The 27,948-nt window shown below is 46.4% G+C and overlaps 1 protein-coding gene across 1 annotated transcript in view; it reads left to right on the top strand.

The window, feature by feature from the left end:
* Positions 1-27,948, top strand: part of nrxn2b (neurexin 2b) — a 677,945-nt gene that overhangs the window by 178,886 nt on the left and 471,111 nt on the right. Inside the window, exon 3 of the mRNA XM_080022852.1 lies at positions 6,388-6,435. Within this exon, the coding sequence (XP_079878978.1) occupies positions 6,388-6,435 (48 nt within the window). The remainder of the gene's footprint in view (positions 1-6,387; positions 6,436-27,948) is intronic.

Raw genomic sequence — 27,948 nt, forward strand, 5'->3', positions numbered from 1 at the left:
TGACCTCCGTTGTTTGAAATGTAGCGTTGACATGGCGAGCAGTGGGGAAACGGAACTCGTCACTTATGATGTATTGACGCAGCCTGTTGACCTCAGGGAGCGATGGATCGGAGCCGTTCAAATGGACACGTTGCTCTGGTTGAGAAAGGGTCAATGTCGACCCCAAGTCAGCAGCTGACAAGCTGCCATTTTCCTTTAAACCCGACAGGGATTGTTTTCACGTCCACGACGTCATTCGATTGGTTTCTTTCCGTCAATGAAGTCTCCCCCTTTTTTTTCTGTTTTATTCATTTTCCTGCTCCGCGCCGGGAACAGAATCACCGGAAGCGCGAACACGTGTCTTCTGGAACGGGGCTTTAGACATTTCTTCGAAGAGGGAGCAGAACTAAAAGTACGAATGGCCTTGGGAACTGTTAATATCAACGCTGTGATTTTTCAGTGCTCCCCCCCCCCATCTCACTTTCACACAGTGGCTCCAGCAGATATCCACAGTGAATTATTAAAGCGCTTTAAATCCTACCAGAGTTTCTATATTACTTAAGCTGTGCAAAGACACAATGAATTATAGATCAGCCGACTGAGATGAAGATTATTCACATTCAGCCGGAGCCCGTCGCCCCGACATCCCTTAAAACAAATGTTTTTACAGATTGCCGGGGCTTCTCTGCCGAGCCTTCCAGGACCCACGCTTTCACTTTTCTTCGCGGGGAATCGGGCACGCCTCCGCCGCGGCGCCTTCCCCCCCCGCCGAGGGGCAAGTAAAAGGTGGCGAGTCGGGCATTACAGATACCGCGCAGCTTTATTTCCTCGACCCGAAGAGAGCCCGGGTGACAAGGCGCACAGTGAACACGTCCCTCTTCTTTTGCCTCTTTGACGCTTGCAACCGCGGACGCTAACCGCACTGCTGTGTCACCGTGCTTTTCTCGGGGGGCGGGGGGGGGGGGATCCTAAAGCTGGGGTTCTCAAAGGTTTTGGCAGGCTTAAAAAAAAAAGTTGAGTTGTGCGCCCCAAGTGATTAGTATTTGAGTACAGCGATGTCCGTTCACGATGCGTTTGTGCTGATTTGTGCCGTAGAAATTATAGTTTGTGCCGCTCTGGTGTTTCGATATATTTGACGTTATATTTCATGAGCTGTTATGTAACTTTCCACCCCATCATCCTCCATGTCTCTCGAAAGTAGCCTTGTTCGTTTGTGCTACGTTGGTGCTTAGGGTCGCCAAATGGTGTCCTGATGGGTGCGGGGCAGTCCCCCTTTGACCGGACGGGATGTCCTGCACGTTGACCAGTTGAAGCTCGTAAATTGAAATACACACATTTCTGTTTCTCCTCTTCTCCTCTGCTGTCGGGGACAGGAGTGAGGGAGTGAGTTGCCATGGTTACAGGGACGCTCCGCACAGCCGTGCAGACACACACACACACACACACACACACACGCACACGCACACACACAGATGTGTGTGAACCCACTGAAGAGTTCTTCATTGTGCGTCTACTGAATAATTTGAGAGAATTATTTGTGTAAAAAGAAATAAATATATATTTATGAAAAATTATTATTATTATAATATATTTATATATATATATATTTGTTAAGCACATTTTCCATTTTTGTGCATGTTCAGAAAAATCACCTGGCGACCCCTGGAAAACATTTGCCAACGGGCGCCCCGGGGGCTCGGGACCCACATTTGGAACCCCTGTTCGAAAACACCGGCTACCACGCGCCAAAGCCGGCTCTACCAATGTCAATACCATGTTTCAATGTCAGCCATTTTGAGGGGAGTACGGCACAGTAGAGCAATCATGGCGGGAAGGGGACGGTCCTTTGGTTTCGGTACAGCGTACGCCTGGCGGAGAGAGCATTAGCCATATGCTGGTAACGAGCCGCGGGGGACGTTTCTCCCCTCGCACGCGGCAAATGTGCTTCACCGTCTGGCGCAGGAAAAACGTGTCCGCCTGATAAACGACACGGAGGGAGCGTCAGGTGAGAGGACAAAAACAACGAAAAGCTCCGAATCGAGGGAAGAGGAGGAAGGGATAATGATGATGACGGCCATTCTTCTCCGTCCCCTCAGAGCGAGCGCCGCATCTGCCGGCGCGAAAGGATGTCGGCGTGTGCGCGGATCCCGGCGGCCTTCCCAGTGTATATGCCTGTGTGTGTGTGTGTGTGTGTGTGTGTGTGTGTGTGTGTGTGCGCGCGCGCGCATGCGATTTGCAGATGTAACAAAAATGTCAAATAATCTCTTGAACTCGAAACTTGATTCAGTCGCGGAAGACGAAACCGCCGTTTTAAGTCCTGCCCCGGGGAAAGACGGTCGTTGTGACTCAGTTGCAGAGCCTTGAAGCCCCGCCCCCCTCGCCGTTCGCTGTTCATCGGAAGGTCATTAATATGACAAGTGTCGCGTGTCCAAATTGCACCAAATTGGAGGCCGCCCATCCTTTGGTCCCCGGTGATACATCCTCCAAGTGCCAAGCAGATCGGATGAACGGTCGGCGAGATAATCGAAGGACGTGCAGACAGAGATTCCCTCCTTTGTAGTTGACAGTTTAATGGTTAGATTCGCCGTATGAGTGGGAAATGGACGCCGTTCATACCGCACCCAGCCCGTCGCGAGCTCTTAGGGGTCGGGTGCGTCCCGCAACTTCGCCGCGAGACGCCGGCAAATTCTACGCGCTGCACACCGCTTCAAATCTCACGTCTACTTGGAGCCGCCATCGCAAAAAAACGCTCCCCCTGCAGTGCGATGCGGCCGCGTTGCCGAGCAGCGGCTCCCCGCGGCGGCCGCGTGGGCGTCGCCGCTTTGAATCTGCGAGACAGTGTTTTCGGCGCGGACGCGTCGCTTTTGATGGAAGCCAAGTCTTCTCCTCCCTGATGGCAAAATGACGACTCTTCCCCATCTGCCGCTCCGTCATCTCCGGCCGATCGGAGCGCGCCCGTCGCAGCGGCTACTCCCATCTGCGCCCGCCACGGAATTACCGGGACGCAACCAGCTCGGCTCGGATGTTGGACGGGAGGGTGGGCGCGGGCCTGGCTTCTTCCATTTTGCGACCCGCAAACGGGAGAGAAGTGAGACGCCGAGGACAACAAGACGCGAGTCCACCCCCAGTCTGTTTGCTGGCGGCCTCTGTCCGCATCGCCGGGGATCAATATTTACCCGTCTGCCCGCCGCCTCTTCCGTTGTTTTCTCTCTCTCTCTCTCTCTCTCCCTCGCTCTTCCTCAAACTCGCTTGTCAGAGACTTCACATCATGCCCCCAGATCTGGCACATTCCTGGTGCTGGGCGCCCGCAAGACGGCATATTGTGTGTGTGCGCTGGTGTTCTTGGGTGGGTAGACACTGGGCGTGTCAACGGAGATTCTGTCACAACACACACACACACACACACACACACACACACACACACACACACACAGACACGCACGCTGTCAGCTCTTTAATTTGCAATTTGCTCCTCTGAAACATTGGGGCGGATTGTTGCCGTTTTCTCCGACGCGAGCGCGGTCTTATTTGCCGGCCGGTCATTTTGTCTGCACCACTCGGGTTTTGAGCCGAAGATGCTCTCTGACAACGTGGCACTCCCCCCCCCCCCGTCTCCGTTCTCTCTGTTTTCCCCACCCTTATTTCTTTTCCCAGCCCTCTCCACTCCTCTTGCCGTCTCATATATTTTGAGATATATATATTTGTCTCTCTTTTGCTTTCTCCTCTCTCGCTCCTCTTTTGCCGCTATTTCCCGCCTGGTTCTCGAGGTGAGAGCGTGCAGGCAGCAGAGGGAGGGGCGGGGGGGGGGAGGCAGGGAGAGAGAGGATTAAAAAAAAATAAAAAAAATAAAAACCCCAAAACAAAGCAGAAGGATGAGCGATTTGCTATGCGCCGACAGGAGTGCTCTGTTTCACTGCAGGAGCCTTCGCCTTATCTCCTTAATGGATTATGAGCGAGCGGACAAAAACGCGGGGAGGCTGAGTGAGAATGATTGGACTCCCGACCCGCGGAGCGGCGGGAAGCCGGGCTGCGGCCTGATAAACACAACACCGGCGCCTGAAGTCGCAGATGTCGATGACATGACAACGGGGACGGCGAGAGCCCAGAGTCATTTGGGCCCCCGGGCTTCTTTGCATTTCATCCACTGCCGACGCCGCCTGTTTTCACCTTTTCGGGAAGCGGCGGGTGAACCCGACAAAGGTCAAGGTCGTGTCCGTCGCTTGGCAAGCTGCCCACAGCTCAGCCGCCGGGAAAGGTTGGGTCGATCGATTTGGGGCCTATGATAGACAAAGGTCAAGGTCGTGGCGTTCATGTGCCGTTCAGTGCTTTTTGACCGCGATACCGCGATGAATTGGTTTTCGACGATCGCAACCCAGCTGGCGTGAAAGCGGGACGCCCCGTGCGGTCATCCGAGCAGTCGGATGACGCCCTTCCCCCGAACACGCCTCCACCTTTTGTGACCGAAGCCCGTAACCGCGGAAAATGCGTTGCCTCGAAACGCTTGTTTGCGCAGCCTCCGCGTCTCTTCTTATCCGCTCTGCTTTTTGGTGTAAGTCTTCATCTATCAACCTGACACTTGACATTCCATGACTCTCTGACCCCCATTTTCCATTGGGTGCCACTCGATTGCCTTTGTTTGGAACAATGACAGTGGTGATATATGTATTTAATTTCTTGAAGTAATTCTGCTTCTGGTTTGGTGGTGATGATGCGGCACTCTCAGCCGTCTGAAGTCATTGATTTTGTCACAATCTCGGCCCGGCAGCGGCGGACCCACCGGCTGACTCGCCCGGGAGCTTCCCCGGCCTCCGTGCGCGCGGCGCTTTGACCGACTCTCCTCTCCGGTTCGATCCGCAAGCGGCATCGTTACTGGACGGCCGGCGGTGATTCCGGAGAGACGTCGTGCGGGTGTTCAGAAAGCAGGGTTAGACGTGCCCCCGCGTGTTTTTGGCAGGCCGCGGCGGGGACCACTGAGGGCTGCGTTCGGCGCCGCCCCAGGATGCGTCTGACGCCGAAGGGCGCTCGGTCTCGGGGTCGAGCGGGTCGACATTTCGCCGCCTCAATCTCCGTTGGTGCCAGCTAATTACCCGGCGCGTGGAGCCAACAAGCTCCGAGGTGGCGCGCCACGCACTTGGAGTGAGTGCGGCGGGTGGTGCCAAAGTTCCACCCAGTCTTAAAAAAAAAAAAATTCATTATTCCTTTTTTTATTTGGTTTGTCAGGTTGCGAGCGTTCCGCCAATGCGTCCGCTCTGGTGATGTTGTTTGGCTGAGTTGCGTGGGGTCCCGGCCCTTTCTTTTTGAGAGAGAGGAGCCGGCGAGGTACGGTGACGGCGCTCCTGCTGCAGCGTCGTTTAACATGCTTCCTTAAGGTTTCTGTACACGAAGGCAGTCTGCGGCGGTTCGCATCGGTGCCAAAGTATGACGCTAATCAGCATTAAACTGTGTGCATGTGATGTCATAAGGTGTCATTTGAACTGAAGTACCTTCGTGGTGACTCAAACACGGTGCTTCGTCAGCGGTGAGCGCGGTGGCTGTTTGTTCGGCACCGCCGAGGAGGGGAGAGCTTATCCGCACAAAGTCAGGTCGGTCCCCGCCTCCAGCGCCGGGTCCCCGAATGTGGATCCGGCACGCGGGTGTTTCCCCCGGCGGGCCGGGTCCCCGCTCTCCCGCCTCTCTCCGCGCATCTGGGGGATCAGCCGATTCGGCTGGGGCCAGGGGGGGGGGGATGAGATTACCGATGAGGCCGTGAAAAGGGAAAAAGCCGAATTTTTTATTTATTTTTTCTCCGACGGCGCGGGCATTTGTGAAAGCACCGGGGCAGGTTGTCGCCAGGAGCCGATGTTGCGCGGGGCTGCGGCGGGCGGCGCCGCCGAGACGCCGCCCGCCGCCGTTTGGGGTGATTTCCGTACGGGAGGAGACGGATTGCAGTTGGAGGGTTGTTGTCGTTTTATTTCTTCTTCTTCTCCTTTCTTCTACTTCTCCTCCTCCTTCTTCTTCTGCCAAACAGTTCTCTGTGTGTTCCATAAGTACTCCAGCGGAAAAAAAAAAAGCATTTGTGCGAGCAATGGCCTTCGGGGGTTGCGCCAAAATGAAAATGCTTTTTTTTTTTTTCTAAATTCCCCTCACACCTCACTCAAGAAGTGTTTGCTTCTTTTTTTTTTTTTTCTTTGTTTACTCTCTCTCTCTCTCTCTCTCTCTGTCTCTCCCTCTCTCTGTCTCTCTCTCTCTGTCAGTCTCTCTCTCTCTTTTTTTTTGTTTTTTATTTTTTTTACCTTTGATTTGAACTCTGACATCCAAGTCTGCCCCAGGATGTCTGTCACAAACTGCAGTCCAACGTTGTGACAATGCTTTTTTTCTTCCCTGTGCCTTTTATGACCTCCGTTTTTTCCTCTTTCTGTTCTTTTTTTCTGTTTTTTCCCCTTCAAGGTCTGGCGCACCTGACGTTAAACAACCAAGGTATGGGTCCATATCTTTTTTTTTTTTTTTTTTTTTCTTTTGTTTTGTTCATTTTTGTTTTGTTTGGGGTTTTTTGGGGTTTTTTTTTTTTTTTTTTTTTTACTCTAGAGGAGTCAAATCCAGCGCTCCTCCTCTGAGAAAACCTCCCCAGCCCAGCCTTTTTCCCCAACCCCTCCCCCAGTTCTCCGCCCGCTGCCCCACTTCGCTGTCATCCCTCCATTGCGCATTATGCCTCCATTCCCCCTGCCAAAACCCCCCCCCCACCTTCCTGTGTCACCCCCGCCTCCTTTATCTCTCTCTCTCTCTCTCTCTCTCGCCCACTTCCTATGTATTTTCTGTTGTCGTCGTTGCCCCCCCCCACCCCCACCATCTCATCTCATAACCCCTCGGTCACCTCAACCCCCCCCCCCCCGCCCACCATATCCTCACGCTTCCGCTCCGCCTTCCGCCACCTCTGTCTGTCCCCCCCGCCCCCCACCTTCTTTCGTCCTTGTCCTCTCCGGCTCTTGTCCCGGACCGTCAGAGCGCCCTCTGTCCCCCCCCCCCCCCCCCCCCCCGACGACGTCCCTGACGCTTCCAGGGCTGAAGGTAAACCGCTCTCTCCACCCACCTCTCCCAACAAGCACCACAAGCAGACAGACCACACCCAACACGCGGGGGGGCGGGGGGGCGGGGGGGGACCCACGTCGGCTGCTGCCGGTGTTCTCGAATGTGCAGAGTCTCTCACCACCGGCTCTGCTGGCATTCCCATTGTTTGGCGCAGTCTTTTGTTTGTCTTCTGCTGTTTGTTTTTGTTTTTCTGTTGCGTTTTTTTTTTTTTTTTAATTCCCGCTGCTGGTGGTCCTCTGCCAAGCCTGATCCCGCCGGACACCGTTTGCTCGCTTTGCAGGGTCTCTCACTCCGCCGTCAACACATTTCGACCCTCCGGTTTGCTCAGAGAGGAGGGAGGCAAGGCGGGGGGTTTGTGGGTCAGCTCCCAGGAGCCCACGGTCCTCTGAATCAAAAGAACCCACACACACACACACACACACACACACCCCAAACACTGCACAAGTGTGATTGTTATTCTGCTACCCTATTGAATGCATTGAAATTGATATTGATTGTTTGTTTACCGATAGGAGACGCACTTTGCCAATTGATGTACTTGCCTCTGTTACAACACAGATGGTTCGGTCGCACATGTACGATCTTCCCCAAACAACAACAACAACAACAACAACAACAACCCCAAAGACTCGGTCAGGCTTTTGCCGCTCATCCACGTTTCCGCCGATTTCACTCTCCCGCCCCTTCCACATTTCTGCACACCAGGCCCGTCAGACTTAGTTTCACGCCGTTCCCCCCCTGCGATCGCGGGCGTAGCGTCGAGAGATCGCGCGCGTGCGCGCACACACACACACACACACACACACACACACACACACACACACACACACACACACTTCAGGGGAACTCGCTCACTTCAACGTTCACTCGTCGATTCGAAGCGGTTTCGGAAACTACGGGTGGGTAGTTTCAACGATTCAAGTTTCACAGTCTTATTGCTCAAATGACTTGAAGCGAACAACGAACAGCGAACGTCTTCAAGCCCATCCCAGCAATATGGGGCGATAATGGGTTAAAAAAAATAACACAAAAAAAAGGTATAAGCAAGCTTTTTCCAAAAAATAAAAGAGACACAGAGCACATGGCAACGCCCTTGGAAACACATTTTTGGTGAAAAGGCTCATCTCCACCGTTTCTTACTTTGGTTATCGGATTTTGAAAAGTCGTTAAATTCCCTTTGATTCCATACAAAGGCCTTGACAAACACCTTTTAACCAGAGCTCAACTTGATGTGGAATTTCCATCTTCTGTAATGATAAGCATCGGCTCGTTACGGCCGATACTGATATGATAACGTTTGATCCACGGTTTATGAATAATTGAAGCCGAGCTAGGCCGAGATGTAACGTCGCATTCATATTTCATTGTGTCTGTCCGGCCGACACCAATGACGGCTTCTAACAGGAGTTGCAGCTCCCACCAAAAAAAAGAAATCTCATAGTGCTTAAAAAAGGAGAGTTTCAATGATAGTGGCAATTTGTAACTTGGGAGCGCAAACATGCTAAAGCAGTTTTGTGCAATCTGAAGGTTATATACTGTACATGCATACCGCGGTTTGTTAACTTTGGTTCGGCTCCACATCAGGCCACCTCATGGTCCAGCCACTGGATCTAACCTCCAGACTACTACTACACACACACACACACACCTTTATCTCATCACAAAAATGCCATATCATCTAAGTTCAAAGTGTTGCGGCTGATTTAAACTGCTTTAATCAAACAAGGCCTCGCCTCCTATTGGTATTGATTCTCCCCGAAGTCAGAATTAATACAGTGTTTGTTCCCAGCAGAACGGCCAGAGAAATGTCTTTAAGGAGCAAAAATCAATAAGCCCATTTGGCGATGGCTCGGAAAGTGTGAGACCCTAGCGGACAATTTTCAGTCAAGAATTTGGGCACATAAGCACTCTAAAGCCACTTCCAAGAAACAGCTTTCAGGATATATGCGCATTTATAAAAGACAGTGAAGGCTTTTTTCGTTGTTGATGCCACGGTCACGATCGGCTCATGGAAGCGGCAGTGCTTCTCGTGAGCTTATTGGCCCCGTCGCGGCGAGCCCAACCAGGAGGAATAAGTAAAAGAAAAGAAAAATCAATGTTGCCCGCTGCTCAAACCGGGGATGTCTTTCACGGCCACAGGGAGGACGAACCCAAGGGCCCCGCGAGTCATTCCTGATCTCTATCTGCCTGTCTGTCTCCGGCTTCCGCTCCTCACACGCCGGCCAACGGCTCATCTTCCATCCGATGGTAAATCGTACAAAATAATACAGATGCGCAAAAGGTTATGCATACACCCCCTCTGCAAAGAGCCTCAAGTTGTAGGAATTGATTGTAATGTTTGAAAACCAACACAACCCAGGAGTTACTTTCCCGAGGAAGAGTTTCTCATTTAAAGTCCCCTAATGTTTGGTTTTTCCATCGCAGGGCCTTTTTAGTCCCAGTAGAGCTGGAGAGAATGTGAAATATGTCTGTCAGTTCTCCAGATTTCTTCTATGGAAGAATAATAATTAATCATTAAGAAGAATAATAATAATAATTATTATTATTTATTATTATTATTATTATTGTTATTATCATAAAATTAGTAATAATAATAAATCAAATCAACCAAAGATCCCTACACTAAACAAATAAATGGAATGTCGCAGGTCTTTCTGGATGGCAGCCAGTGCTCTATAAGACCAATTGTCTTCATACTCAAGTTTCATACAACTCAGCACCCTGGACACTGTTTAATGTCTGTGTCACCTGGTTCGCTGAGAATGGGGGGGGTTCAACTAAATCATTAAATACAAATAATATACCTATTTAGAATGCATCATTATTGCTGACATTGGAAATATGGCTTTGTGTACTGTGCAGTTAATTTACTGCCATAATGTGTGTACCCTCTGTAGTTGATAATCTTATTTCCTCTTCATACCTACAGTCATTAGAATAACGCTGTCTGAGTCTAGACCGCAGTCTAGTCCATCTTTATCCAAGGCTCTTACTGTATATACTGCTCTTACAGCTGCCCCGTGGCTGTATTAAGCTTTAACAAATCAATTAAGGGATCACTGAATAATTAACAGTGGCAAACCCCTTAATGAAATAACGCGCAGGCTAATGGGTCTAAATGGTCAACATTTTCCAGTCGACTCGTCGTCACAGTGGGATTTACAGCCTCTGTGCCCCCACCACCGCCTCCATCCTTCTTCAGGGGGTTGATCAGCTAGAACATTGGGACTTCAAACTAACCCAGCTCCCAGGAGACCAACATACATACTGTAGACCCCTTCTGGAGATACTGGGAAGGGGGAGGGAAATTAAGGGAATATTTTGCTTGATCCGTATCTAACCTTATGTGTAATTGACTGCGATCCAGGCCATATAGCCATCGCCCAAGCTCCCCGAGGCCAGTTCATTAGAATGTGGTTATGCCGCATTTGGAAGAAATAATTTAACACCCCCTTTCGCCAGTGCAGCGGAACTGGAAATGTGTGAGCAGACACTCCCTGCACCGTACCTATGCTATTTAATGAATACTTACACACCTTTTAACCTGGGCTGTGCAAAAATCGAATTATAAAGCTAATTAAAAACATGCATTTACACAAAGACAAATGCTAGAAAATGCCATAGAATCTGTCAATCCTGTCAGTGACATTGAATCTCCTAGTATTGATCATTAGACTGCGCGTTTCCTACCCTGCCTCTTCAGAATTTGGACCATTTTACAATTCGGTCTGAATGTGCCAATGAGAAGGCTAATGTTGACGAGCGAGAATGCGGATTCATGCCGACAACTAATCCATGAGTCATGTAGACTCATTGTAAGGGTATGATAAAGTACTTCTTGTAGTTGGTGAGATTATAATCAAACAATGACACTTATTTAACTTGAAAGATGGGTGCAGAGGGAGGTAGAGATTGATCACCAGGCTGCCAATCCCCGGACAGTAAATTCCAACTAATATTGGTTCATTTGTGAGTGAGTTGAGTTGCTCAATATGCTCAAAATACTCAATTACTGTTTCCTGCCTGCTTGGAAATAACGACAATGCTAATTCTCACTCCATCTTATTTTATTCCACCCATGTATTTAAAATTTTCATCGATGGCGACAACGACAAAGATGAGCCCAACTGCGTGTCTTGACATTTGTCCCAGACTGTGTCAGTAAATGCAGTTGGCACACCCGAGGCAATTCAGTGGTAATACAAAAGACAAAACACAGAAATGGATTCATTTTTAAATGATTGAAAATAAGTTTTTATAAATTTTTGTTATATTTGGGTTACCTTGAGGTATACCTCAAAATGTTATCTTCCACTCTTAATGCCTACATGTGCTATTATCGAGGGCATAAACATTACACACATACAAACATTTAATTGTGTTTAAATGAATGATCAAACATTCAACTTGTGTAACCTGTTGCCGGCGATTAAACAGAATAGCATTACCAGCACTGGTGAAAACAAAAGACAAAGTATTACATTAAAATAATAACAAGGCTTTGGGGACAAGGACATATTTGAAGTGTTTAATAAATGTGCTGGAGAACGGTTGGGAGCAACAGTGTTGCCAGATGCTGACGATAAGACATTAACGCAGAGACAGAAAATTGTCCAAATGATCAAAAAGGATTTTGGTATTTCAGCTCCATTGAACACTTATTGTTTAAACACAACAAAAAACATAAATCGATAAAATAATCACATCGAACGTGAGTGTGGCAGTTACGCCTACAACGCGCCGCCTAAGTGGGACACAGACGACGGGGTTGTAGACACCATTTTATTGTAGAGAGAGGATTAGTTGGAATTAGCCAGGAGCAGATAGACATGTGTCACGACAGGGCTCCTCTCCTGAGTGAGTGTGGTGATCGGGGTTTTACCTGTTGCTCGTTGGACCAACCAACCAGCAACAGGTAGGCAGCCACTCTGATCCTGGGTCCCCAATCACCTAGATCCAGGTCAGGTGTGGCTGCTCAAACCACACCACAATGAAAAAAAACCCTTGAAGATCAAACAGTTGCATCTGTCCTTAAAATATATTTGAATAATAACTGAAGCATAGAAATACCAGAAGGCCAAAACAACAATAAAGCAGGGGGTTGCATTGCAAATTGTACTAAAACTTAACCTACTTAACTATAACGCCTACAAATAGTATTTATATTCCCAATGTATTGTTTATGCAAATCACGTATGGTTTGAAAGAAATTATTAATTTGAAAATTTTAGCCGACTGACAATAAGAAGACACTCGCAACCTAAACTGGAACTCAAAACTGAATGCCTGACCAATAGAGGTTACTAGAGAGTAGTAAAGTATCATGTATGTATGCCATGTAGTTAGGTCTCTCTGCCTCCTTCATATTAGCATAGATAGAAACAAACCCACATGTCTTAATATGTATAATTCATCAGAATCAGTTTATTTCAACGGGTACATTTATATATACATGGAATTTGCGGCGTGGTTCGGGGTTTGGTGCATTTCACTACAAATGATTAGCATGGAAAAAAAAAAAAGCTTAACTGCCTAATAAAAAATTAGAATAAACATAATAAGATAAAATGGAATAAAAAGGGATTGTAAAAATAAGAGAAATACCAAAAATTGTCAAATATATACAAATAGCTATGCTCAGGATAAATAGTTGTTATAGGTATATAAGGTATACGTTTAAAATATTAATTATTACTAAATTATTACTAAATCTGTTACTTTCCTAAAAGTGCAAGATACACTTCAGTGTTGAGATGAAACTTTTGAAGTACATTGATCAATGCATCAGGCTTCCGGCAACCTCGGTAGTAATCTGCGCCTGCATGCGCTAAACCCACTAACCCAAGTTCAAACGTCTTAATACCGTGAGGGACGTGTCCAACCTTGTAGAATCTGAATTGAGCACAACACTGACAATACCCGGTCCCCATCCGGTTTCCGTCGAATCGAACGTCCGAACAATGCATGGCTGAGGCTGACGTGAACAATCCCTGTTAATGCCGTAATGGTGACCTAATGCTGATTGAAGGGGTTGGACTGAGGCTACCTCCTCTGACCTTCAGTGTCTCCCCGGAGGCGGGATGAGGAGTGAGTAAGCGTTGGCTCCAGCCCTGGGGGGGGTGCGACATTTCCATCTCCCTCTTCCCCCTCCCCGAGCCCAGTCGAAGATTGATTGGAAACCTGCCTTTTGGGTGCCTGGAAACTGACAGGAGGGCGTCAAACTCACGGCTAACGCCGGGCTTTGTTAGGAAACGGACACGCGCCTTTCACGCTGTCTCGTGTGCTACAACGGACATCTGCACACGCGCACACACACACATTAATGCACATAGGACTTGCATAAAATAACAAAAAAAATATTCCTCTCAGTCTTAAACCCGCAATATACAAACATCTGCCAGCTCAAAGGCTGGATGCTCCATCTGCGGTGGTGTAGTTGCCATTTTTTATGACGCACAACCTCAGGTACTGTGTGTCTTGTACCGTGACAATATGCCGTGTTGCATCCCACGTCGTCGGTTCAGATTGCAGCGATCCAAGGTTTGATCCTCTGTTGGTGAATATACATTTTAAGGAAGAAATGGTTATGTTCTTTCTTTCTGTTTCTTTCTTCTATGTTCAGGCAATGTAGTTGTGCAAGGTCAGATATTCACACAAAAATGTCAAATAATGGAAGAAAGTTATATCATGTCTTGATATATACAGATTGAAAACAGTCATATTAAAATGTCAAATAATATTCCCTCATCAATTCTGTATAAAGTAGATATGGAGTAGAGGGAAGTACTATAGTGGGATGGTACCATAGAGGGAGGTAGACTAGAGGGGGGTAAAGTAGAGTACAGGTAGAGTAGAGGGAGGTAGAGGTAGCGGGAGGTAAAGTAGAGTATAAGTAGAGCAGAGGGAGGTAGAGGGAGGTAAAGTAGTGTATAGGTAGAGTAGAGGGAGGTAGAGGGAGGTAAGGTAGAGGGAGGTAAAGTAGAGTATAGGTAGAGTAGAGGGAGGTAAAGTAGAGTATAGGTAGAGTAGAGGGAGGTAGAGGGAGAGGAAGGTAGAGGGAGGTAGGGTAGAGGGAGGTAAAGAAGAGTATACAGTAGGTAGAGCAGAGGGAGGTAGCGGGAGGTAGGGTAGACGGAGGTAAAGTAGAGTATAGGTAGAGCAGACGGAGGTAGGGTAGAGGGAGGTAAAGTATAATATACAGTAGGTAGAGCAGAGGGAGGTAGAGGGAGGTAAAGTAGGGTATAGGTAGAGCAGAGGGAGGCAGAGGGAGGTAAAGTAGGGTATAGGTAGAGCAAAGGGAGGTAGAGGGAGGTAGGGTAGACGGAGGTAAAGTAGAGTATAGGTAGAGCAGAGGGAGGTATAAGGAGGTGGGGTAGAGGGAGGTAAAGAAGAATATACAGTAGGTAGAGCAGAGGGGGTCAGAGGAAGAGGGAGGTAAAGTAGGGTATAGGTAGAGCAGAGGGAGGTAGAGGTAGAGGAAGGTAAAGTAGGGTATAGGTAGAGCAGAGGGAGGTAGAGGGAGGTAGGGTAGAGGGAGGTAAAGTAGAATATACAGTAGGTAGAATAGAGGGAGGTAGAGGGAGGTAAAGTAGGGTATAGGTAGAGCAGAGGGAGGTAGAGGGAGGTAAAGTAGGGTATAGGTAGAGCAGAGGGAGGTAAAGTAGGGTATAGGTAGAGCAGAGGGAGGTAGAGGAAGGTCAAGTAGGGTATAGGTAGAGCAGATGGAGGTAGAGGGAGGTAAAGTAGGGTATAGATAGAGCAGAGGGAGGTAGAGGTAGAGGGAGGTAAAGTATTGTATAGGTAGAGCAGAGGGAGATAGAGGGAGGTAAAGGTAGAGTTATGTAGACGGTGGTAGACTAGGGCTGGCGGCTTATAATTATGAGATTGCGTTTTACTATTTTAGTCCACGTCTACAACACGGCTACACTAAATGTACGTGTGTCGTCTGAATTCATTACCTTAGACAAATCGACCAGGTGACGAAGCAAACGTAACCATACGGACGTTACACGGCACTTCAAGGACCATACCCAACACGATACCCCAACACGTTAGAAGCGCCCAAAGACCAGGGTCAAGTGTGAAGGTGACCTGATGGCGTGACGCTTCAGACGCTGCCTTCCAGTGCTGCCGTCACGGGTCCCGTCCTGTCACCGTCCTGTTCGTCGAGTCAAGTGATGAGAGGAGACAGCCAAGCGTCACAGCACTCGGTAGCTCAAAGAGATGCGTTTAGTCCTCAAGCACTTTAGGGTTTGAGGACTCGAGGGTCTGATGCCGGGGGAGCTTCCGAAGCCCCGTTCGCACCGTTGCCTCCTGCTGAGGTCGGCTGGTCTCCTCCAGTCTTTTGATGAAAGCGACGGGGCTTGGGTGTAGTCATCAGGCCTGGAACCGGTGACCGGACCGTCATCTCTGCCACTATTTTCTTTCACCAGTTTTATGCAACTCGTAAAATATTTCATAAAAATGTCTTAAATTGAAACCGATAAGTCTGCGTACGAATAGAAAAACACATATATCATATGGTGTATACAGTATATGCCAAATCAGGTATAAACAGAAATTGTCCATGAAAGATGCTTAATAACATCAATAACAAAGAAAGAAAAAAGGACAAAAAAAAACGTCAGTGTTTGCTAATTATCCTCTAGAACAGTTACAATTTACATATGATGGAGTTGACAGGACATAATCTGTGTACAATCTTGAACAAAAACTCTTTAATTCAATTTGGAATCATATATGTAGGAGGCGATGGGGGGGAAAAAAAAAAAAAAAAAATCAATCAATTATTGCCCGTGTCTACTGCTTTTATAAGTCAGTGCATGGAACAAGCCCATAGAAAGGTACTGTTACCATAGGGATGAGTTTTAAGCTTGTGACCAGTTTGCATCCCAATGCATTTACTTGCGTTACCATGATTCTATTCAAATCACATTAAATAACCCGTCGCCTTTGAGATCTTCGAAAAAGCCAAATGACCACTTACCGTTCACATATTCCTACATGAATGGAGATAATCTTGATCACAATTAATCAGGAGCTCTGCAGATGAAGTAGTTGAATTTCGTCGCTCGCGGTGACCTCGAAAGCGGCCCCAAAGAAACGACCACGCCGGTCCTGTAAACTGCGCATTGGAACGGCCGCGTGGTCAACAAGCAAATTCTACAGAATATAAAGGAGACATTCATCAGAGTCGTTCATGGTCAGACGTGTCAACCTGCCGCACGCCAACAAAAATACACAGGCAGAATAGGGAGGCTTTGAAAAGCCTCTGCAGCCTCTCAGCTCTATTTGCGATGACCCTATTAGATTAACAACTGCACATTTGCCTTACAATGCATGATAAGACAACTTCATTATTTGCAACCACCTATATATTCCTCACCCCGACCCCTAACCTATTGATTCGGGATCAAAACAGTGATTGATTGACCGAGCAAAAAAAAAAAAAAAAAAAGTAAAGAAAAGTATCCAAGCATGGATGAATGGAGACCATTCGATAGCTCCAACGCGTCAACGTCAGGGACACCGATGAAATGGAGTTTAAATCATTTTCCCAGTGCATCTAAGGGTCCTGGCCGACCGCTTTTGATTGCTTTGATTAAGTGTTTCAACATTCACACTTAATTTTTTTTTTTTCTTATTCCTTTTAGTGCAAACATAAAAAAAAAAAAAAAAAATTGTCCTTATTCACCACGGGACATAATTGAATTTGGTCTGTGGGGCGTTAATCTTCGGGGCAGCGTGGTCGGAGGGTTGGAAATTGGATCCAGGTCATGTTTTTATTTTTCTTTCTTCCTTATTTTACATGTTGTAATTAGGGTCACTACCGGGCAAGGAGTAAAGGTGGGTGGAGGGAAAAGGTGTTAGAATTAGTTAGTAACGTGGGATAGGAAAGTGTGAAAATGACGGAGGGGGGTAAAGACAAGGAGGAAGGGGGCAATAGTTGTAACAGTCAATAGTTGAAGGGAAGCAATATACAGTAACACTTGTAGGTAATACACCAATGATTCTATACTCTATATAATAATATTATACATCATATATATATATATATCTATATATATATATATATATATATATATATATATATATATATATATATATATATATATTTCTAGGCACATAGTATACGCTTAGAAATGTGGACTACATTGACTAAAAATGACATATGTATAAAAGCCTAAAAAGGTAATCTAATGAATAAATAAAGCAATTATGATTTTTATAATAATAATAAATTAAGCCTTCCAATGTATTCATTACTACTACTTCAACTACAACAACTACCACTACTATTGCTATTATTACTACTACTACTACTACTACTACTACTATGAATAATAATAATAATAATAATAATAATAATAATAATAATAATAATGAATGGCTAAATCACATAATATCTAAAGTTTTTTATTAAAAACATTAAAAGACTGAAACATTTAATGTTAACCATAATCAATAAAAAAACAATAGCCTTACCATCATAATATAAATAATTTTGCTATACTTTTAAAGATTTTTTTCAACAACAACTTTGATGCAGTCGGTCATCTCGAATGCCATCTTGCCACGCGACTTCAAATTGTAACATCTCGCCGTGTGCTGCATTGACCGAACGTCGGCGCCTTTCGGCGTATTCAGCCTCGCCTCCGGGCCAGCGGCCACGGAGGCTTTGGGCGATGGGACCAAAATTTGTATTTATCTTGCCCTCCCGCTCCCGTCCATGTGGCTCTCCTCTCGTCGCTGAGCCCTTCCGTCTCTCTTTTCCTTATCTCATTTCGGGTGGGCTCTGTCTATCCCTCCCCCGCGCCGGCCCTTCCCCTCGGAGAGAGGAGATCAGGCTACAAAGGTGAAAGCGATGTCGACAGGGCGCATTACGCGGAATCAGAGATGCGGCTGAGAGGGATGGTGGCTCCCAGGTGGAGGGCGGGGAAGGGAGGGGGGGGGGGGGTGTCTTCCGCCAGGCAGAGCTGGGAGGAAGTAATTACATATAGCTTAATTTAATAGACTTGTCTCATTGAGATTAAAATCTTGTTTTTGCCTCGAGAGAACAAAGCAAATTGCATATCAATGGAATACGTAACAATCAGCTCGCAATCCAGTTAACATTACGCAATCCCAGTTCAAACAATCGCCAAGAGTGAAGAATGTCAGCTGTTGCGACTTTAAATGAGCCTTAAAGGAATAATAACCACCAAAATAAATAAAAAGAAAACAATTTGAGGATCTAGCCACCGTGTCGTGGTTATTCCTTTTTAACGCAATTAAAGGGATTATTTCCAAGGACAACTTATTCACTGCTAATAACTACTCGGATTGCTGCGCCTCTCCTTTTTTTTTTTTTGTCTCTCTATTTTTTCATAATTGTTATTTCTAATTCTCAGATTCTTTGAACTGAAGTATTTCATCCCCACCCGTCGCGCGCGCTCAAGATCCCCGCGAAAAGCCTGCGTCAGCATGATAGCGACGCATCAAATCTGTTAAATTAAGTCATTGTATTTCATTTTAGCGCAGCTATGCAACTCACACTCTACTACAAGTCAGAGAACCAACAGTGGAACTATTACTCAGTTGTTTTTTGAATATTTCTTCACTCTAGCAATTAATCTCACCCAGGCTTCCTGAGAATGACCTCTTCCGAGAGAGAGTTCATCTGGCTGTGACTGTGATGGGCAGTTCTTTTGACACTACCGCCAAAATGTACTTATTGTACCGGAAGTCGCTCGGGACAAAATCGTCCACATGGCGTCATGGAAATAAATGTCCGTTAAGCGCTATATTTGGCAAGGAAGAGTTGTGTGCAAATGTACGACGCCGGTCTGGCGTGAGAGCGCCGCATGGAGAAATCAACAGCGCGGAGCCGCTGACTTCCGATCGGGTACCTGCTCCACATCTCGCTTGATGTCTCCATAAAGCAAAAAGTCCCCCAGCGTTTGCTGTGCTGATACATCAAAGGGGCCTCTAAAAACGCCCCCCCTGCACCCGAATTAGGGATCTATTTCTGTGACGCCCACGCCCTCTCTCTCTCTCTCTCTCTCTCTCTCTCTCTCTCGTCAGGTTTCTAAAATGTCTGGGTATTCGACTCTTTCCCCGCAATTGTTCGTTCGCGCAAGACAAGTTTTTTTTTGTTTGTTATTTTTTTTTTTGCGAGACTTTGCCCTTGTACTCTACTCCCTCTAATGTTCTTTAAGCATTTAAATTTGGGACCGCAGCGAAATTGAAAGCCGAATATGTCCTTTTTATTTATTTATTTTTTCCCCCGTGCTCTATATTTTAGATAGTCTTTTCTTCTGTAAAATGGGATGAGAAAAAAAAAAAAAAAAAAAAAAGAGGGCTGTGGCGGGCGGACTAGAATGAAATGTAATGAGCAAAAATAATCACGCGCTTTCACACATTGCCTCTCTCCCTCTGTCCCGGGGAAAATGATATTTCTGCATTCAGTCAATAAAAAAAGAAAGCTCTAATCTATTTTGGTGGGAGAGCAGGACGGACTAATGAAACATGTTGACACGTGTATTAGAGGCTGCCTTAATTGAATAAGGGGGATTTGGGGGGGGGCTTCTGAGATATGTGGGGATTTAAAACGAGGGAGTCGCAACCGTTGCGAGGCCAAGCGCCAGTCAAAGAAACGTCGCGCTTAAGGAGCGCGGAGGGAATGAAAGCGGGCGATTCGCTTTTAGCCCCTTTCTGCGCACACGTGGCACATTGGAGCCGTAACGATGTCCGTAAAGGAACTTAGTGTAAGACCTGTCATGTCGAGCGGAGAGCTTCGGGTTGGGGGGGGGTGACGGGGGCTCGGGAGGTAGAGTGAGTCATCGAGCAATCGGAGGCGTTCCTGGTTCGATCTCCGGCTCCTCCCGGTTGCATGTCGAAAGAGCTTTTGAGTATTCGCAAGAGTAGAAAAGCGCTTTATACCTATATGCGCCACATTCAGGGTTAAAAAACTATGCTGTCCTGACTGTGTTGGTGTCATTGAACCTACACATTGGTAGATGTAAGACTCTCCTCACCAGCCACTCATTTACTTAAACATGACCTTTCTCCCACCCTAAAAAAGCAGTAGATTGGAAATTTGATCATCGGAGCTATATCTATCAATCCTTCACATTGCACGATTCATTTCATTAGCGCAAATATCGCTGTGGCCGTTTCAGGGACCTCCGGCACAGAGACACGGACGACGGCGTTGAGAAAACAGCGTTTATTGTGGAGAGGGGCCTTGATACAACAAGCCCCCAAGCGGATGGACACAGGTCACCACAGGGGCTCCTCTCTCCTGAGTGAGTGTGGGGATGGGGGTTTTACCTGTTGCTCGCGTGACCAACCAGCGGGCAACAGGTATGCAGCCACCCTGATCCTGGGCCCCCAATTACCTAGACCCAGGACAGGTGTGGCTGCTCAAACCACACCATCCCCACACAGCAATCGCGTAGTTAGTAGATTGTGGTTCGATTGGCCTCGCTTTCGAAGGAAGGTACAGATGTTGAGATCCAGCTCGCAACTTCATCTCAACAGGCTAAAAACATTGATTTGTTTTTGTTATTAAAAAAATTGATACGCAAAAACTACTAATATATACAGTATGTAGATATATATAAAAAATTATATATATATACTGTATGTATATAATGGCTGGTATATGGGGCCAAAACCGTGCTAGCCATACAACCAAAACACCCACACATGGCATGAATGATGGAAAAAGAGAAAAAATGGTACCGTAGAAAACATCCTCTTTTGTGGACAGAGCATGAGGGAGATGGCAGAGGGAGGACCCCACAGAGAAAGAGGGACTTCAACCAGAAATGAACTCGGATTTTAAGATTTTTCTGCCTCAACGCCGCACGGCATTAAGACAGACCTCGGTGTGTTCTTGTGGTCGCTCATTGAAAAGGTACAAAAAAAGAACCCCCAATGAACCCCCAGCGCCCGTTCTGCATCGAGACTCCTACTGCTCTTTGCCGATGTAGTATTTGTTTAACCGCGAGGACGCGATGCAGATGCACCCTTTGGGCCACAACCATTTTCTCCGCTGCGGCATATAGAAATCTTCCACGATGGATCATTTCGTTGAAGAACCGAACTGTGAGATTGAACTTCCGACCTAAGTGGCGAATTATCGGATAAACAGGATGCGGAGACGACCCGGACTTCATTAAGTACAGGACGTCGATGAAAGCGGCTGGGAGGCTCTCTCATCTGCCGGGCGTGCACACGGAAAGAAATCACTTCCAGAGTTAAGTCAATTCCCTATAGATTTGTGTGAGGAGGAAAAAAAAAAACCCCCAAAAAACGAATGAAGGCATGTGACTGCATTAGGTGTTAACGGTCGCACGTTTATTTCTGATGTTGCGCGTCTCCCGTCCCAGATGTACCATGCTGATCCACACCAAGGAATCCAAAAAAAGGTTTTGTGAAGTCCCATATGTCCTACGTATTACGACTATACTGACGATAACATCCATCCTTCATCTCATTAGAGAGTGTTTCTATCAGGCTAATTAGCAGATACCTATACCCTTCTCAACCTTGCCTCGCCGCTGTCTCCCTGTGGACACGCCGCGTTTCATTACACTAATTAAATTCACTTCAGGTGGCAAGAGTCATCTTTGTCGGAAAGTTTGGGGATAATGGATGTATGCTTAGTGCTGGATGAATATACATTAAGGTGACAGGCGTAACGCATGTAAATCTGTGTAGCTGGGTACAAAAAAGGTAAAATGAGGTTTATTGGATTCTTTGAGTTGAAGTCCCTGTTAAGCAACAATAAATACATCTTCTGAGTTTGTCGCGCAACAGAAAAATGTGTTATTTACGAGCCAGCAGAATTTGGAAGATTCAAAAAATTGCCAAGAATATAAAATCCAGTTTTAAAACCGTGGGGGGAAAAAAAGACAAAAAAACAACAACAAAAGGCCGTTGGGGCGTGTCGGCTGACGGTGCTGAAACCCCGTCCGAACGCGGGAGAGGTGCAACCTCTCTCAGGTGTCAGACGCCACTCATCCAATGCATACATATACAAACCCAAAGCCAGAAAACCAATGACATGCTGTCTTTCATTGTCTTGATTTTCTGCCGGAGTTAAAAATAGAACATGAGACGAGGGGATATTTGTTGCGGGGAGCGCGGCGGCTCCTCGGCTTTATATCGCCGCGCAGTCCCACCCAAATATGGCGATACACAATATTACCGCCGTTGTTGCCGGGTGGCCAAGAGAGTGACGGAGGAAGTGCTTCCGTCATGCACGATTGCGCACGGCGCTGTTTTGGTTTCATTCAATTACAACGAATACATCTGCAGTACAATAAGAGAGACGGTGAACCTTCACGCCGGATCACAGAGAACGGATCGCTTCATGCCACTCCAACTAGGGAATTGCGCGTAGGCGGGGCAGGCGATATTTAGATACTGTTAAAATATTGCATTTGGTGACAAATACTGCAATGTAGGATATTATTGAATCGCGGCCCACGGATTGGGGACGGCGCCCGCTGTCCAGAGCGCATGGAGCCGGGGGAGCCGCCACGCTGCGAACGGAGCGGAAATTATGAATGAGGAGGCCGAGCTGTCATGTACATCCTGGCATCCAGGGAAGATGCATTTTGAGGGAGAAAGGCGCCATAGCTAGAAAGCGAACTCGTGTGGGCTGTGGTCATTTCTCGCGATTGAGCGAGAGAACCATTGACGAATGCGCTCCAGTCTCGTGTCAGGGGAGGGGCCGTTCCATGTACAGTAGGTATGCCTTACGTGACACGTCCATGATTAAGGCCCGCCCAAAAGACTGGGACCACAAATACGGTCTAACTCCACTATTCAGTACTACATATAGTCTTTTTACATGTTTTAAAACTATTTCTATTTCATTCATAATGTGTTTAGAAACAAATTTGTCATTGACCTTACAGAGACTTTAAATAAGCATCACTTTTTTGCAGGCACTTTCAATAATCCTACTTATCTGGAAAGCACTGGAAACTACACAAAAAAAACATAAAATAATGATTTTTTTTTTCTGTTTTTTTAGCAGGAAATAAAGCACCAATACCAGTGTTAGTTGTACATAATATTCCAGCTTGTTTTTAGATTTTTTTTTTTTCCTCCCATTTTTTCCCCCATGTGCTTATTATGTTCCTATTCATGGAGGCATTTATTTCTTTCACGTAATTCGTTGTACAGGTTATGCGCATGCACCTACTCTGGTCTAATGGTTATAATCATCATTATGTTGTACAAAAAGGAAGTTGAAAGCAACCTTTCACAACAAATTCTGTGGGGTTTTTTTTGTTTTGTTTTTTTTTTTCACAAAAAACCCATTCCTTTTCAAACAAAATGATGTGACTCACAATTGGAAAGAAGGGAGGTTGGACAAAGGTGTGTCACGGGTCAGAACCCTGGCAAATTGCAGCCGTTGCAGCTTGTAGCAGCATTAGGGAAATGACTCACTATACAACTTTGCTCCCCGTAATGGCTCCCCTTCGCAGAGTCCATCAGAAGCACCCGTGTGGTCTCCAAATGGGCTTAACTGGCCAGATGATTTGTAGTCGTGAAAGGAAAAAAAGGTTCCTATCAGCGAGGCTTGATGAACTAAAATTATAACCCTGGCTAAAGAACTGAAGCCAAAGGGAGTTTGGCCCGGAGTTCTTTTATTGCAGTCGGACGGCCAGAGCCGTCACCCGAGGCCTCTGTTAACGCCAGGGGGTCAGTGGGAATGTGCAGGTTTGTCGTTTTTTTTTGGAGCCTCTCCACGTGATGAGGGAACAGTTCCAGTTATGAAGAAGCTGAGCGCAGTTTAGTTTCCCACCAGCTACTCCGGTCGATTACCCACAAATGGTGGCCCGAACGGGATCCTCACACGGAGGGGCTGCTTGGAGGTTCAACCATATTGATTTGAGTTTTTCTGCTACTGTACAAACTGTGATCGCCTCAGTCGGGGAAGCACAGAGCACGGTCGAAAAATGTACAGGATCTCCGTACGTCAATAGAAATAGGGAAAAAAAACGAAACGTGCGAAAACCTTAGGCCCCTCCTCCGGGTATAATTGCCCGATGTAAAAGGTATTGAACGGTCGACGCAGGCGGCCTGAATAAAACATTTGACTTTAGGCCAGACACGCCGCAGTTTGCCCCTCGCTAATTTTGAGAATTCACGGGAGCAATCGGGTGGTCTTGGCGCTCGCGCTCGCGTGCGAGCGGAGGCAAGGAGGCAAGCCGAATACTATGAGAGGCCCTTGTTTGGAAACCGCCATGCAGAGAGGTAGAGGGTGAGTTGTGTATGTGGGGCGGGGCGGGAGGGATATACTTCAAATAACGCATATAGCCCATGATGCCTGCTTCACAAAAGCAATATCACTCATAAAGGACTGGCTCAAAACACGCACTGCCTCTTTTTTTCTTTCTTAAAGATACTGTAAGAGGAGGGCTGGAAAATATGAGAAAATAAATAAATAAAATAAATATATATATTGAAAAAAAAAGGTTGACATCAATTGAAGCGTTTAGGAGGCTCCCGCTGCTTCTGAGTTGAGAGAGAGCGAGAGAGAGAGAGAATGGCAGCGTGGGGGTTATAGGCTTGTTGGAGTCGCGCCGTGCCGCCGAGGAAGCCACAATGAAACCCACGGATAAAATAGAAATATTCCTGCGTGCGGTCCTCCAAAATCCCAAAAGCCACACACATTTTTTTATTTATTCTTATAATATTTCACGGGCTGCTGCCAGTAAACGCTCGCACTCTCTCCGTCGCTCCTCCATGTTGTCCGGGAGCCCTGCGGTCACAGATATAGAGGGTGACACAGAGCTGTGATAAAAGCTCTACGACTGCACGCACGCAACGCACACACACACACACACACACACACACACACGCACGCACATCTTACAAAAGCCTGCAACACAGCTGGACCTCATCTCCAAATCAAACTTGTGAGGATATGGAATTTTTACAACAATGCCCTCCACAGGTGACATTCAGATTACAATTGTACACGTGCGCTCCACTTGTAGACAGATTCAAAATATACACAAATGCAGACTTATTTTATTATTTTATTTTATTATTTTATTGTATTTTATTGTATTTTATTTTATTCTATATATATTTAATTTATTCTATAAGTATTCGACTTACTGTATTACGTTTTAGGAGTCAGTTAGTTGGTCTATTAGAAATACATTTTTCCTAGGACATATTGTGTGTTATCACCGGGTGCGTTGCATTTCATTTCACTGCATATATGTATGAAAGTATGTATATGTATGTGACGAATAAACCTCTTGAATCTTGAATCTTGAACTTAGAAATCGACAATTTGTCATCTTCCTCGTAGCCTGTCATCGCAGTGTCGAAAGTAAAACCAATGCAGGAGGTAAATCCACTAACCACAGGCTTCCTTAAACCGGGCCTTACGGAGCTTCTAAGTTTTATACGTTTACATCTCGGCGCGACCTGCCCCTGTCAGAGAGTGTACCGCTCCGGCATTGTCAGGTATTTTCAATGCGTCCACCTCAATCAGCGCGTCTCACGTCTCCAGAGCGTTACGTCCCGAGCCGTTTGCCAGATAGTGTTATGAATGGGAAGTATAAAATCTCTCCCTCCAGAAGATAATAATAATAATAATAATAATAATTCTTATCATAATCATAATCATAAACTTTATTTGTATAGCACTTTTCATGCAGAGAATGCAGCTCAAAGTGCTTTTAGATTTCAGCACACAACTTAAATAACAATAAATAAACCGCATAATAATGAACAAGAATAAACCACACAATTGAAGGGGCATAAAGCAGGGAAGATCATATAAGTAAAATAATAAAAAACTTGAAAGAAAAATGATTAAAGAGAATAAAAAGAGTGTTGCCAGTTATCGGCGAGATTAAAATGATATTTCTTCAGTTGCTGCTTAGAAATGCCCACTGGGCCCACCTCTCTTATGCTTTTTGCAGTGGTGTTCGACAGTTTAGGTGCATAGTGGATGAGGATAACTTCCCCAATCTCATTTAGGGGTACTTCTGGACTGTTTAAAACACCTGCTATAGAGGACCTACGGGCCTCGTGAAGGGACATAAAACAACAGGGAGTCAATGATGTAAGAGGGTGCTGAACCACTAAGAGCTTTGTACACAAGTAGAAGGACTTTAAAATCAATTCAAAAGAAAAAAGGGAGCCGGTGCAGTGCAGCTTAAACAGATTATGTTTTCTCTCTTCCTTGTCTTTGTCCTGAATGAGCTGTAGTTTCTCAATTGACTTTTTTGGAACAGCAGTAAAAAGAGCATCACAGTAGTCCAGTCTGCTTAAAATAAAAGGATGAAAGAGCTTCCCAGCACCCTGTCTACTTAAAAACCGGCGCACTTTGGCGTATTTCTTTGGTCACCTTGTTTATGTGGGATTTACAGCTTTAATCAGTCTAAAACCACATCTAGACTTGTTACTTCCATTTAATTCTGATAACCCAAATTTCCTAACCTATTAGAAAATGCATCGATTTTGACTTTGGGGGCAAGAGTATTTCTGTCCTCTTTTAATTAAAAAATATATATGTTGCTCATCCATTGATTATTTGCAGGCCAACAATTGGTTGTCTGGGAGCATAAGGCATTTACGTCATTCGGCTCGAAATAAATATTAATATAGAAAGTAATATTTACTGCGTATCATCCGCATAAGTATGAAAATTAACATTGTGTTCTCTGATATTACCGAGCAGTAGCATATTGTGGGAACTGTGCCCACAGGTACAGGTTTAGGGAGGGAGACGGAGTCTTTCTGGCAGCGGGGGCGCTGACACGACGTGGGATTTATTAATACTCGTAAACAAAAAGGCTCGCTGGCAAAGATGGCAAAGACAAAAACATAAAATAAAGGTAATGATCAGACTCTCTGTTTGTGCTCGGTCTCGGTCTGGTTCTCATGCTTTTTCTGCGTCCTGCACCACGCGACCAGGCACAGCAAGACAAGACAACACATAAGAAAACTCTTCCAGCCGGGTCCGACCCATCAGCGCTAATGAGGCTTATTAGGTGGACCCGATAAAGCTGCGCCTCGGCCGGAAGAAGTGAGCGCCGTCGCCTGCGGACCGTGGCTTAACTACGGTCTCCGGTCTGCCACACACCCCCACTGCCCGACTAAGGCCAGGGAGCCGGGGGGCAAATTCTCCCGTGACAAGCACCTCAGCCTGTGTAGCTTTGCTCGCAGGTCCATAACATACTGAACTTCATTCTTGATGGTGGTTGGCCATTCCTCCAAGTTTTCCTTAATCAGGTCCAGCACTTGAGTCTCCTGCATAAGAAGAGTTCAAAGGGTAAGAATCCCGGGGAGGCATGGTCCATCTCCAGGACAGCGAACAACATAGGGTCCAACCACTTATCCCAATTACGGCTATCATCGTGCACAAACTTAAGAACCATGTTCTTCACCATTTTATTGAAGCGCTTAACCAGGCCACAGGTCTGGGGGTGGTACAAGCTGGTAAAATTCCCGAAGTGTACGTGACAGAAAGGAAGTGTCCTGGTCAGTCAGGATTTCCTTCATCCAATCCTTTCCTTCATAACTCGTGAGAGGGACCTGAAACAGTGCCTGTGCCATACTTTTGGCCAAAATACTGGCCTGGTACGCCTCAGGGTACAGGGTTGCATAGTCCACTATGACCAACCCCAATCAATACCCGCAGGGACTGCGGTATAACAGCCCAATGATGTCCATACCGAGTCTTTCGAATGGCGCCTGGACTAAGGCGTTGGGTCTCAATGGCGCGGTTGCTGTAGCTGCAGGACTGAGTAATTGGCACTCGGGACACGTGGCGCACCATTTACACACATCTGCCCAAATGCCCGATAGAAGTGGGCCATTATCCCATGCAGTGATTTATCGTGCTAGAGGTGACCGGCCACTGGGTCACAGTGA

Source organism: Zeus faber, assembly GCF_960531495.2.
Source record: "Zeus faber genome assembly, chromosome: 22".
NCBI classification, from domain to species: Eukaryota; Metazoa; Chordata; class Actinopteri; order Zeiformes; family Zeidae; genus Zeus; species Zeus faber.